General features: G+C 43.5%; 1 protein-coding gene across 1 annotated transcript in view; it reads left to right on the top strand.

Annotated features, from left to right (window-relative positions):
- sdk1b (sidekick cell adhesion molecule 1b) overlaps window positions 1–15000 on the top strand; it is a 396999-nt gene that overhangs the window by 234471 nt on the left and 147528 nt on the right. The window contains exons 10-14 of the mRNA XM_063198261.1: window positions 2054–2251; window positions 3630–3746; window positions 5188–5355; window positions 7507–7609; window positions 7987–8160. Coding sequence (XP_063054331.1) covers window positions 2054–2251; window positions 3630–3746; window positions 5188–5355; window positions 7507–7609; window positions 7987–8160 — 760 coding nt within the window. The remainder of the gene's footprint in view (window positions 1–2053; window positions 2252–3629; window positions 3747–5187; window positions 5356–7506; window positions 7610–7986; window positions 8161–15000) is intronic.

Here is a 15000-nt window from a genome sequence, read left to right as displayed (position 1 = left end):
GGCATGTTTGTGTATGTGCGTTCTCTCGCAAAACTCAATCAGTGCAGAAATACAAACCAAGTATTTCACAGGATGGAAAAGTAGCAATTCTTATAGCGCTTCATTGATCTCCGCACTTCATTTATTTGTGAGTGCTGTTGTCTTATGCGATTCAGACTGATAATTTCATCATTTCTATTCATGCGTTATTCATTTATAAACAGCGTAGAACTAGAACACAGCGAGAGAGAGAGAGAGAGAAAGAGAGAGAGAGAGATGGAGAGAGAGAAGATGAACACGAATAGGAAGAAAGAAATTAACGCTGTTTTTGTCTGCACAAACACATTTTACACATCACAGTCTAGTGTGGCCCTTGTGCAGTGCTTGTACTGTACAGGTATTATGTCAGCCTGATCTCCCTCTATGCCCATAAGTGTTACAGAAATATTAATAACGGCATGAATAAAACATTAATACAGCACCCATGGCCATATCCTGTGTCCCACGGATAATGTATACACCGTGCTCAACTCACTTACACGACTATTAGCATTTAACAGCTCATTAGCCTCTTGCTAATGCACTAGCGGTTCATACATCCCCTCACACATGCACGCACACAGACAGACAGATTGACAGACAGACAGACACACACACAAACGCGCATGCACGCACACACACACAAACACACAAACACACACACACGTACACGCAGATGCACAAGCACACACACACCAACCACCACCACCACCACCATCACCATTGCTCTGTGTCTCAGCTGGTGTTGTGGATAATAATATTTCGCCCTCATAGTATTATGATGGCGAACTGTTTTATGTTTGTCTATATTTTATATTTTATAGGCCACTAATGGAGTTATCATGGCAGTCTTAATTTTAGTTTTAACGAGCACACAATTTTGTAAAGAGCTTTTATTTACAGTGCGGTTTGGCCACAAATTATTTTGTGTTTACACGTGGACCTACAGCACTGCTGGATAGCAGCATATCCTTCCTCTCTTTAATCACATTTATTAAAAACAGATGCTTCATTCAAAGTAAGGAAGTATGTAAATAAAATATTGTAAATGGAAGACTTCAGACTTATGTGTGTTCATTACATAAAGATGGCAACCCATTTTGAATACGTATTATGTGTTCATCATGCATCAATATTAATCAGATTAATTCGTTTTTCATTTTATGATTGAGTTTTGGAGAGCATCATGAGCCTTGTCCCATTTGATTATCAATGACACACAGCTGGTGTGTCTTTGACTCTGCTGTTCTCTCGTGTCTCTGTTAAGTTAAACTTAAAAAAAAACAGTTCAGTTGTTGCTCATTTGCCTTATTTTGGAACTTGAGGACTGCTGGGAATCTTAATGGACACTTGAGGAGATATGACGTAGCAAATAGAGATGGGATTCATGGCTCTTTGACGGGATCCGGTAGTGGCTCATTCCTTTCAAAGAGCCGTTAAAAAAACTGGCTCTTTTGGCTCTTATTTTAATTATTTATTCAGTGTTTAGAATGTAATATTTTGACTCCGCCTCGAGGTAATTTTGTCTAAACAACAACTGAATATTCTCCTGCATCTAAAGACCGTTTTTTGCCACTCTTTAAGGCAAACAATTGTGTTTTCCCCCAAATTGAATTACTCTGGTCGAAGTCACGCGCTTAAAATTAATGAAAAAACGATCGAGTGACTCCCCCAGCTGTGATCCGGTTCCCATCGTTCACTTCAAGGAGCTGTTCAAAAGAACCGGCTTGTTCGTGAACGACACATCTCTAGTAGCAAATGCACAACATTATGGCATAGTAATTCTGCACCAGCTGGTTGCAGCCTTTGGCATACTGCATCGCCTGAGTTTCGTCAGTAGAAAGAATGTCTGGGCTCTTCATTAACCTTGACCATGGCGGAAAAGACCTTGAGCAAGGCACTTAACCGCACATGGCCTTAGGGACTGTAACTAATAACCTGTGCATAAATAACTGTAACCCGCATTCACTAACAGCTAGGTTTCACACAATATCGAATACATTTGACTTATTTTTTTGTTTTCTGTCAACTCCAGGGACACCTACGCCAAAGCTGGAGTGGGTTAAGGATGCAGTTCCCTTGGCAACGCTGAACAACACACGCTACAAGCTAACGGCGGCCGGCATGAGCCTGCAGGTGAGGAAGGTGCAGCCCGAGGATTCCGGAATCTTCCAGTGCTTCGCCCGGAACGCCGCCGGAGAGGTGGAGGCACACACACACCTCATCGTAACCAGTGAGTAGTTTTTTTCCTCAATTAGTACTGGGTATAATGCCTCACTCTCTGTTTTTCTATTTTTTTCTCTCTCCCTCTCTTTTTCCGTCGCTCTTTCTCTTCGTCTCTGACATTCATCTGTTAATTGATTTAGAAATTTAGATAGTGTAATTTATCAAATCAGTAAAGGGCATGCACACACACATATGTATGCACACAGGCAGGCACACGCACACATACTGTAGGTGCATACAGGCACGCACATTCATATTCTCTTCCTCCCTCACCCACTGGAAAATGGCATGGAAATGCACTAATTAATTTAATTTCAAGTCTAACAGATTAATGAATACGGTACAACTCATACTGCTGTATTACTCACACAATATTCTTTAAATTACCAGAACTAACAGAATTTTCTCCACTTGATTATGTGCATTATTTCTGTAAATTAGTGTTCTTTTCAAGGCTAGGAAAAACAGATGGAATGTATCAACAGTAACTTCCTCAGGCTTTCCAACAGAAAGGAGAATGTCGTGTAGTAAGCTCTAAGGCTATCAACTAATCAAATGGATGGTTGGATGAATGAATGAATGCATGAATTTTTGTAATCATTTTTTTTTGAAGGAACACAATTTTATTCCCTCCCTCTAATGCCTTGTCCATCCATCTCCGTCATTATCATCACATGAGCACATTGCTTTTGTAAAAAAAGAGAGAAAATCTTACAAAGCCATTATTGTGGCACAAACCAATTGTAATCATTCAGTGCCTGCTATCGGGGTGCTAGTAACTCGTGCTGTGGTGTTAATTAGGTGGTTAAGTCCATTAACATCAGAACAACCAGGGTTGCACTTTATTTCACTGCTTCTGATAGCTTCAGGAAGGTCTAGTGTAACAAAATGTGTGTGACAAAACTTTAGTACTGAAGGTTAAACTTCATTTCATGGTCATTTTTATATCCATCTCGATTATTGTGCAAGGATTTTTTTATAAAGTCACACCCTCTGAGAACTAATCATACGGTCATATTACGTGAAGAATGTGTTTGGAGCCACACTCATCTGACAAGAACCAGATTATTCTCCAGATATGTAATGTATACTATGACAGCGATGAATTAATGTTCATCAAAGCTTTACGATCTCTAGGTCTGGCCCACTGCTTCGCCACAATCCCCTCTGACACCATGCGTTTTCAGATACAGATATTTTAGCAACGCAAGGACCACAAAAATGTTTCTCTGTTAACACTGACCATATGCATTGGGGATTCGTGGATATAACCAACAGTATTTCCAACGTGTTCTGTACATAATGAATGACATTCTAAAAAGCAGAAGAAGTACAATCTGACGACAATAACATCACATTGACCTCTGTGTGAACTTTGACCTCAGGTCTGGCCCCCTACTTCACCACGACCCCCTCTGACACCACTGTGACGGACGGCACCTCGGCACTCTTCACCTGCGCGACCTCAGGGGCCCCCAAACCAGCTGTCATATGGAAGAAAGGTGCTCTTGGTTGTTAAAGTGATACTGTCCCATTTTTGGAAATAAGCTCATTTTACACCTCCCCTTGAGTTAAATAATAGGGTTTTACCGTTGTCCTATACTTTCAACCGTTCTCTGGGTACAGCAGTGCAAATTTTACCTGCAAGCTAGCAGTTAAAATTGAGTCCTATGAGACCAGCTGGCGGCTAACTGGTCTCATAGGACTCCATGTTAACTGCTAGCTTAGAGGTAAAATTTTGGCCGTACCCAAAAAACGGTTGAAAGTACAGGAGAAAGGTAAAACTCAACTATTTAACTCAAGGAGAGGTTTAATATGAGCTTATTTCCAAAAATGGGACAGTATCAATTTAAGTCTTATTTACTTTTTGCCTCTCTGATGGTCTGTCTGTCGCATGATTTCTTTGTCAGACTTGGTCATTTGTTTGTTTGTTCATTCGACATGTGCTAATTCATGACTTCATTATGTCTATTTCATGATAGATTACATGATAGTTTTTTTGTTAGTTCATTAGCTCACTTGTTATTTTTGTTCATGATTCTATGTATTTGTTTACTAATGCATCGGTTTGTTTATTTGTTCTTTTATTTTCTTCCATTCTCACACACATACTCTTCACATTGTCTCTCACACTAATTATCATAACCACACAAACACCAGCCAACATCTGGAAGAGAGGTTTGTTCATCTGTTTCTTCATCCGTTTGTTCATTCAGCTGTTCATTTGCTATCTCTTTTCTCCTTTCCAGGCCTATTTACCAGTCTGACTCACGTCTTCTCACACTCATGACCACTCATTCTGTCTGTCATTTACACTGTACATATACACAGGTTTATTCCTTGATGTGTTTGATATTTTATTTGTTTGTATGTACTCTCTCTCTCTTTTGTTACTCGCTGGTCTCTATACCCACGGCAAATTGTGCACTGTTTCTTGCATCCCCTGTATGCCCTTCCTTTCCACATAAACACACAGGTGTGAAAGATTCTTCCGTTCCCACATTCATTTACGCTGTGCCTCTCGTTTGTTTATATTTTGCACGTGTCTATGTACGTTAAGAAGGCAAAACATTACTCACGGTCTGAGTAGAAATGCCTTGACTCTACTCTGAGTGTGGGGCCTTTCTAGCTTTCTTTACTTCACAGACCATTTTGCACCTACAAAAATATACAAAGGAATGTACTTATCTTATTTCTCTTAACGTTCCTATGTGCAGACTCTCAAATTTACTAACTAATGTGCACGCGTGCATGCATGCCTTCTTACATGTGTATCCTTGCTTACGTGTGTGTGTGTGTGTGTGTGTGTGTGTGTGTGTGTGTGTGTGTGTGTGTGTGTGTGTGTGTGTGTGTGTGTGTGTGTGTGTGTGTGTGTGTGTGTGTGTGTGTGTGTGTGTGTGTGTGTGTGTGTGTGTGTGTGTGTGTGTGTGTGTGTGTGTCCAGGTTCCCAGGTCCTGGCCAGTGGCTCTGTCCGTATCCCCCGTTTCACTCTGCTTGAGACCGGCGGCCTCCAGATTCAGCCCGTTGTCCTTGGCGACGCCGGAAACTACACCTGCTACGCCACCAACGCAGAGGGAGCGGTCGACGCCACGGCAACACTCACTGTCTGGAGTAAGTCCTCCAATCACAGACCTTGTGAACATTCAACAGCCAGTCAACTTGCAGGTGGTGATTCATGTTGAAGCACATCAACCTCATTCATATGTTCATTACACATATGTGATCTCAATATCTAGCTCCAAGAACAGTCTCTATAGAACACTGATGCCAAAGAACATTCCAGAACACTGAAAAAGCCAATCCCAACCAGGTACCATGTTTTCAAGGCTGCAATAATGTTGTGTCTTGTGTTATCTTGTGTAGTCTTCACACTTTTTGTATTAATTTGCCAGGAGAGAAGCTTGAAAAGGAGAGGCTTTATGTATTTTGAATGGGAACTGGTCCCATCTCCATCCTATAGGATGTTGTAAGACAGAAACTACCTCTTATTCCTTTGCAATGCTGTTTCATGGACGTCAGAGAAAGAACACTCAATGTCGCAAAAGACTGCTCTCTTGGGCTCAGCCTTTACATTATGTAGACCTGACAAATCATGAGAGAGAATCATGAATGATCACAGGTCTTCTGCATTTACTGTATGTAGACTGGCAAACTCATCTGAATCTCATACACTACATATGACCTTTTTCTACCTTCAAACCACTTCTCTTACAGTTATTCAGCATTAGTAGACCAGTCTACCGACCATAGAGCCACTTCAGACTATCTATAGTACACACTCTCACTTCAGCCTTCAGAATGCCAATGTATAGTAAAGTGCAACGTCGGGGTGCACCGCACACTAGAAGAAAATCGCAACTGTCAATCTTATCGCTGCTTGCAGCCACCGAGACAATGCCCGACGTTCTATTTCTAGTCGCAAATATCAAACAGTGTTTGATTTCTACGACTTGCGATCGGCGACTCTTTGAGCTGCTTAAGTTCTATCTTAGAACGTCGCACACGACGAGGAAATCTTTCACCTATTCAACATCTGTATAAACCAGGCAACCAATCAGAAACTCTGACATTGTGTATGAACGTGGTTGTCCCTCATTGAAAAATTACATAAACCTGCTATACAATGACTACCTTTGCATAGACCAGCCAAAGAGTCAGAGAAGTAAATCTGAATGGAGAAGTCTGTTGTCCCCTCAGCCTTTTGCATAGACTAGCCAATTACAATGCCTTGATCAGCCAACTAATCAGACTTAATCATTTTGTATGAGCTTGGAAGACCCTGATTCAAATAACTTCTCATATTCAACTAGAGGAAAGAAAAACACAAGTTCTTATCCTTTTTTCCCATGAACCATCCAACTGCAACATTCAGACGGATGTCAATTTCATCACAGTTTTTAAGTTTTTTCTCAAACTTGGTTGGCTTACTGTACATTTCGGAACAGTCTGATGTTCTTTTCTATTGAGTGCAGCCCAGTGCTCTCTGCTCTATGTGTTTGGTTTGAGCATGCATAATCATTGATTGGGATTCATTATTTCTTCTCCTTCTACTATTCCCTTGAGGTTGACAGAAGTGCGTGTGAATAATATGGGTTCATTGAACTCACTGTGATCCTGACATTTTGTTCAAGTTCAAGGCACACTTTCTTCTTTATTCTCTGCTACTTTGGTTAAATTAGCCCATGGCGTCTGTGTGAGTGTGGGCGTGTGGCTGGGTGCATGAGGGAGGGAGGGAGAGAGAGAGAGAGAGAGAGAGAGAGAGAGAGAGAGAGAGAGAGAGAGAGAGAGAGAGAGAGAGAGAGAGAGAGAGAGAGAGAGAGAGAGAGAGAGAGAGAGAGAGAGAAAGAGGAGGATGTTTAATGCAATCTAATTAGTTCCATTCTAATAAGATGAGGGGTCATTTAGAATTCTGAGAGAAGTGAATGTTCTACAGTACACCGTGCTCTGATGTGGCAACAAGTCCCGTTTTCAAAGAGAAGAACAGGGATGGTAATAACTAGAGCTGGGCTGATGTACAGTGCAGTACATACTAATCAAATATATGTATACTTTAGCTAATACAATCATAACCAAGATTAAAACAAGAATAAAAATGAATTTTGATAAAAAGTTGATGATTCAATGAATACATGACCGGTTTGTTGTGTTTGTCTGCCCACACATAATGTGTGTCTATGCAACACATGAAAAAAGTTGGCCTTGGTGTTTGCCATATTAGAGCTAGGGTGCCATCTCTGATTGTGCCTGTTCTATTTCCTGCAGGTCGCACCTTCATCTCCCGACCACCAGAAGACCAGCGAGTCATCAAGGGCACCACAGCTGTGTTGGAGTGTGGAGCGACCTATGACCCCAGGGTCTCCGTCAGGTGTGTGTGTGTAATCGTGTCCAGCGACTGTATACACCACTATGTCCGTCGATCCATCAGATGATCTGATGATCTTTCTGTCTGAAAAAAATGTTTTCTTTTTTCGGAGGGTTTGCATTACAGGCTAAGGTCTGTAGAAAATGTTTAAATGATGGAGCAGTACGGAAAAAGATGGAAGGAGACTCAAAAACCCAAATCGTTTCTCCAAAAGATCGGATTAAGAGTTGATGCATGCAACTAAAAATCAAAGAAACAAAACAAGGCTGAAAACTGGACATTTGTGCATTTTTTTAGCATATCCCATACAACTATCACCACTCACTTTCACCTTCCCTTTCATGTACACCTCCCTTTCATGTACACCTTTTTGTCTTCAGGTTTGTGTGGAAGAAGGGGCCCAAGCAGACGACCTTGAACCCTGGAGGTCGTATCGTGGTGAAGGACGGCACGCTGCACCTCAGCCAGACCTGGTCAGGGGACATCGGGGACTACACCTGCAAGGTCATCTCACAGGCCGGCAATGACACCAAGTCTGCACGCCTGGAGGTCATGTGAGTACCGCAGATGAGTTACTAGGACAGTCAAAAAGATGAGGCGCACACAAGGCTTGCAGGTTCAAAAAGTGTATTGTGTCCGACAAATTAACAAAAGAAGTCAACGGAAAATATCTACGCCTCATCTTTTTGACTGTCCTAGTATCACTATTTTTGGTGAGCAGCCGCACCAAGCAACAAGCGATCCTAAGTTCAAGGCGCAGACGCCAACTTTCTTTGTTTCCTTACCGCAGATGAGAAGCACTCAGAAGGTGCAAGGGTTTACATGGGAACATACACTGGAAAGATGTGGGTCTTTGGAGTATGGGGAAGAAAAAACTTGTGGGTCATACCAGAGCCGGTCTACAAACAGTCGCCCCACTTGCTGTTCGACCCATGCCTGCAGTTCACCTAGGGGTGCCTTGTCAAGCAAGCGCAGCCTATTCATTCTGAATGGAGTATGAGCTCCTCCGTTGGCGCCCCTAGAGTGCAGTACCACCCAGAAAATATGCCATACCCATAGAACCCCTCTGGTTTTACTTTGCATTGTGGTTGTATGCCCTGACTTTCTTTGGCTAGCCCGTGTCTCTGTATAGTGAAAGCCCATTGGAAAACACCAACTCCCATTGTCATTGTGACACAGCACTCCACAGCACACAAGTGAACACTGCACACTGCACACAACGAAATTGCATTTATGCCTCACCCGTGCAAGGGGGCAGCCCTCAGTGGCGACCAATGGGGAGCAGTGCGGTGGGACGGTACCATGCTCAGGGTACCTCAGTCATGGAGGAGGATGGGGGAGAGCACTGGTTGATTACTCCCCCCACCGACCTGGCGGGTCGGGAGTCGAACCGGCAACCTCTGGGATGCAAGTCTGACGCCCTAACCGCTCACCCATGACTGCCCTAAATACATGCATATGTGTTCATAAGGCTGAAGTTCAAGTTCTCAAACTGTGGCACTAGTCTATCGTATGATGCTAATATTCAAACAGCTTACAATAGAAAACAAACTTAGGGGTTAAACCGTTGTGAAAAGTGCATTTTGGTATCACCAGAGATTCTTTAAGTATAGAGATATGCCAACATAATAGGTTTCTATGGGCACCTAACGCGACCAGGTTCCGGTCTGCCTAAAGGGCCGTGTCATAATGCTCCTACAATGAATAGAACAGTCCTTAGGTCTGCCTAGGTCTGCCTAAGGGGGGCCATAATAGAACCAGGAAACAATGGGCCAATGGAACCTCTCTCTCTCTACTCTCTCTGGTATCACGGCCCGACTGGCCTGTGTGTCTATGCTAGAGCGGCTGGATGAGGTCCTATCGCAATTCTGTGGTAGCAAAAGATCACTATCCTACACAAATCATGTCAGGCCAATACTCCAATGCATTGATATAGACTAAAAACACTTGGTGTATAAGCTTCCCATTATGCATTGTGGCTTCATAGCCTTACTCTCCTTAGCTTGGGCCTGTGTATGCTACATGCTATAGCGGCTGGATGAAGTTCAACTCTTCGAACTATGGTAGCAAAAGGGCACTAGCATTCCATATCATATTATGCTAATACTCCAGTGGTTCTTAATGGAGAAAACACTGTTAGGGTTATGCTGTTGTGCAAAGTGCATTGTGGTCTTATGGCCTCACTGGCCTGTGTCTCTATGCAGTATGCTAGAGCAGCTGGATGGAGTTCAACTTCCCCACGTATAGCAGCAGAAAGGGCACTAGCCTATCAAATCATATTATGCTAATACCGCAATCTGAACCAAATGCCAGTCAAACGCTGTTATGCAAATGGTTTCGAGAGTTTGAGAGATTTGTCTTCGCGCAGCATAATTTGAAAGACACACACACACACATACACACAGACACACACACACACACACACACACACACACACACACACACACACACACACACACACACACACACACACACACACACACACACGCACACACGCACACACGCACACACACACACACACATACACACAATGACAAGTTTCTGCCAACAAATTAAAAAATGTTACCATGCCAGGATAAACATAGTTAAATGTCCACAAAGCAGAAGGCTTTGCCAAAGAACATAAATAATGGTCAGCAGTTCACAGGGGTATTATGATGATCAGTTGTCGACATGCACACACACATACTATGCACGCACGCACGCACGCATGAATGCATGCACGCGCACACACATACTCTCACACGCACTCTCACACGCACACGCACACACATACTCTCACACGCACTCTCACACGCACACGCACACACACACACACATTGAAATTCTGATAGACCCAACCGTACCTGAAATGCAAGCGTAGCATGGATGAGAAAAGTTGAATTTCCACCTTACAAAACCAAAGTGAACAAACACTAGGGACTTTTCTAAGATATCCGTGGCACTCCTGCTGCTGCTGCTACAGTACATTTCTATTAGATGGAAGGGTGGAAGCGAATCACCATGTTTTATTGATGTGCTAGCGATTTATATGGAAATGTCAAGGCAATTGCCAATTAACCCTACCAGAATGAGCTTCCGTACACTTGAAGCTCAAGAGATTCCGGGTGCATCCTAAAGCAGATCTGAAGATTTTGAAGGCCAAATAGTCTCCTTATCAATCAATAACAAATTGGAAATGGACAACAACGGTGTCTACAATTGCTACCCTTGCCTTACATTACAGCACTTACTGTAGATTATATTTGTATCCACAGTGACTTGCATTACTTACCACCCGGGACAGTGCCTCTAGAGCAGGGGTGTCAAACTCAAATTGACTGAGGGCCAAAATCAAAATCTGGAATGAAGTCGAGGGCCGAACTCAACAATTGTTTTTAAAAATGGACTAAAATAGTGCATTCATGCAATTATGTTTATCCTTCACATACACTCTTTCCCATCATATTTTTTTAGTTCAAATGTGTCAGCACATCCTGTGACACAGCAAATTAATGTTCAAGTCCTGTTACGCTGTACATTAATGGTGTATGTGGGCACCTCATCCTTGAAGATCTCGCGGGCTACCTGGCACCCGCGGGCACTACGTTGGTGACACCTGCTCTAGAGTGATTTGTGGTGAGTGAAGTGACACCCAAGAGCACAGCCATGGATGAACACGAAGGAGAGGATTGATAACTTGCTCCCATTTCCCATTTGTTTTGCCAGAATTTTAATTGACTCTGGTACAGTGAAGTGACTTAGCTGACTTAGCTCGATTTTTTGGGTTGGGATATCACCTTGGCCTTGGATTCTATTTTAAGGATTGGCTCAAAAAAGTGGTGTGGCTGATTTTATCTGATGAACAGAACATGCCAAAAAATACTTTAAATTATTAAATAATGAACATTTTGGAAACATTGCTGGACAAATTCATTCTGTTATTCTCTTCTACAATGAACACCTGAAAAGAACCTGAGAGTGGGTTTAATCTCCAGAATGGAGACTCTGGGATCTCAGTTATCCATGCATGCGTGCATATGGGCGTGTGGGCCTGCGTGGGTGCCTGCTTCTGTGCATGCAAGCTAGTTCTCGGATCATTTGGCTAATGTGTGTGTCATTACTAGGTGAGAAGGAGTCAGCTGGTCCAGCCGTGTAAACACCCACCTCCCTCATTAGCAGAGAGGTCCTGTGTGTGTGTGTGTGTGTGTGTGTGCGTGTGCGTGTGTTTGTGTGCATGTGTGTCTGCGTGAGTGCGTGCGTGCATGCGTGCGTGTGTACGTGAGTGCATGCGTACTAGAGTGTGGCTCGGGCCGTTTTTTTATGTCCGAGCCCGGCCCTCAGCTGACAGAAAAGTGATCAACCCCGACCCGAGCCCGAGACTAATTAAAATGTTTGTGTCCGAACCCGTCCGAAGCCCGAGACCACTGTAATAACAACAGACCCTGTGCGCAAGCAAGATTTTCTATGTGGGCTCCTCCATACTCAAAATAGCACGTGATAAATAGCCAGGATAGGCAAAGACGTTAGGATGAGGCAATTTGCAGTAGCCTAATTTAGTTACGCAAGTAAGTATAAACACACACACACACGCACGCGCACGCACACACACACACACACACACACACACACACACACACACACACACACACACACACACACACACATGTGACAGCGCACCTTATGTTTCTTTCGGTTAGACTAACCAGAGATGTTGGGTGCGGTGATCAAATGCATGGGAGGGGCGTGAGAGGATAAGAAAGGCGAAAACTAACGAATACGTTTTGGATGCAGTCAGCGCGGCTATCAAAGCATTTGTTACGTTACTGTTAGTGCAAATAAATCCCCGCGAGCCCCGTGAAGCTGCCGCTTCTGTCGTTAAGAAGGATGGGCTATAAGTTAACCCCGAAGAACAGTAGCCTGTTCGGCCCTCCAAGAGAATGTCATTTCCCCTGATGTCCATGCGGTCTATAGGCTATAAAATGAGGAAAGGTTGCACGCGCATAGTTACAACTGTACAGTAAAAGTGACAACAAAAGAACCTACGTGAAGGACATGACATGTCACAGCGGACAAAACAACAGGAAACCTCTCTGCCCCTACCTTAGAATACTCCACGTACCGCGTGCGTCTTCTTAGTTATATTAGTCCATATTATGCTCCTTGTTAGCCCATGCTGGAAATGTAATCCTTGGCGACCAATGCAGTGACAAACGTCGTCATTTTATGTTCAATATTCAAGACAGCCACGAAGGCATGCTAAAACATGGCCTACACATAGGCCTACAACAAAAGACCATGCGTTCACTGACAACTGATTTGGCGCTTATTAAGAAAGCAAGTTGACTCTGCATCCCTGCTGGCTGACTTGGAGTGAGCGTCCATGTTGCCACTGGTAACTGGCGCGTGCATACAGCCAATAATAATCACTCGCACGAGTAGCCTACCAACATTTTCATTTATGCATATTCAATTACTTATTTTTTTAATCACAAAACTGCAGTTTGCATGAACTGAAACGTTTCCTCTGGTTGCTTACAATTTTCACAATGTCTGTTTGCTTCAAGCCCGAGTCCGACCCGAATCCGACAGATATTCTATTTTTTTTGTCCGAGTCCGGCCCGGCCCTTCGGGTTCCGACCAGGCCCGTCGGGTTTCGGTCGGGTTGCCATGCTCTGATGCGTACGTGCGTATGTGCGTGTATACGTGCGTGCATGCTGGCAACACACAATTAATCTACAGGAACCAGAGGTGACTGGAGTGCTAATTTAGGCCCTAAAGGAGGGAGCATTATAGAGAAGGTTGACAAGGTGAAGTAATGGATTCAAGCCTTGAGCATTAATCAGACTGTGGGACTCCAAAAGGGTTTAGTTGTAAGCAACTGGGCTTCTGGTTGGAGATGGAAGACATGACATTACATTATGCTCAGCAGACACTTGTATCCAAAGCTCAGTGTCTTGCTCAAGGTCCCTTCAACTGTGGATTGAAATGTAATGAGACTTAAAGGTACACTGTGCAGGAAATGGTCAAAAAAGGTACTGCAACTATGTTGCTCATTGAAACTGGGCTGCCTATTGCCAAATTAGATCTTTACATGAAAGTTTACTAAGTAATAGACAAATATTTTCTAGTATGGTCCAAATTTTTGCAGCTAAAAATGGCTATTTCTGGAAATTCAAAATGGCAGCCCATGGAGAAGATCCCCCTTTTCATGTATGAAAAGTGCAATTTTTCCAGTCATAATGGATACTTAATAATTGATGGTGGTGGTAAGTATTCATGAAAAAGGTAACATTAGTGAATGGGCAGCTTGAATTCTGGAAATAAACAACTAAAAATCTCACACAGTGTCCCTTTAAGGGTAGGATTCAAATCGTCAACCATCTGATTGCAAGACCATCTCCCTAACCGTTATGGCTTCCCATGAGCTGCATTTTGTTCTTTATCAAATGCAAATCATTAGTTCTGATTGATGGAGCTCTTTGCACAAGGGAATAAAAAAACGCCTGCACGTAGCATGCAGTGCTCTTCTCCTACAAGGTTGCAACATTGATGCACAACTGGAGGACCGAACGATAGGCTGTCTGCACTCTTTTTTGAAAGTGAAGTGAAAGCCCATTGGGAAACTCCAACTCCCATTGTCATTGGGACACAGCACTCCACAGCACACAAGTGAACACTGCACACTGCACACAATGAAATTGCATTTATGCCTCACCCGTGCAAGGGGGCAGCCCTCAGTGGCGCCCCATGGGGAGCAGTGCGGTGGGACGGTACATGGAGGAGGATGGGGGAGAGCACTGGTTGATTACTCCCCCCACCAACCTGGCGGGTCGGGAGTCGAACCGGCAACCTCTGGGATGCAAGTCTGACGCCCTAGCCGCTCACCCATGACTGCCCATGACTGTCCTTTTTCCACATAAATCACCCTCTGCCTTGTCTACTCAACATGTCAGTATCAGTATTGTATCAAAGAGTTAGGTATATATTGACATATAAGCCCCCCAAAATGATACTGATCAAAAACACCACCTGTGTAATAGAAATGTGTTGGGGGATAGGGGTGGTGGTTCGCAAGGAGGGGTCACTATTTTATTTTATTTTTTCAGATTTACATTCCTCACTGAAAATGAGCAAAGGCCAGTGAATCTCAATGTGAAAGAATAGCTGATGCTATTTTTCTCAAGCAAAACACTTAAAAGGATCAAAATGACCCAAACACCTTACATCCCTGGTAGCAAAGTTCATCTGGCCCATTGTTGGCCTGATCCTTTTTTCGCGAGTGCTGACAGTCGGCCCAATTCTGGCTTTGTCCGCTAATTTTGCTAATGCGGAAGTCGGCCCTAACACACAGTGGAGATTGCTCGACTCTGTTTCTATATGGCTCTGCCATTACCCATTCAGCTCCTCTCATC

The sequence above is a fragment of the Engraulis encrasicolus genome, chromosome 1, assembly GCF_034702125.1.
Source record: "Engraulis encrasicolus isolate BLACKSEA-1 chromosome 1, IST_EnEncr_1.0, whole genome shotgun sequence".
NCBI lineage: Eukaryota > Metazoa > Chordata > Actinopteri > Clupeiformes > Engraulidae > Engraulis > Engraulis encrasicolus.
This window is presented reverse-complemented; position numbering and strand designations above follow the sequence as displayed.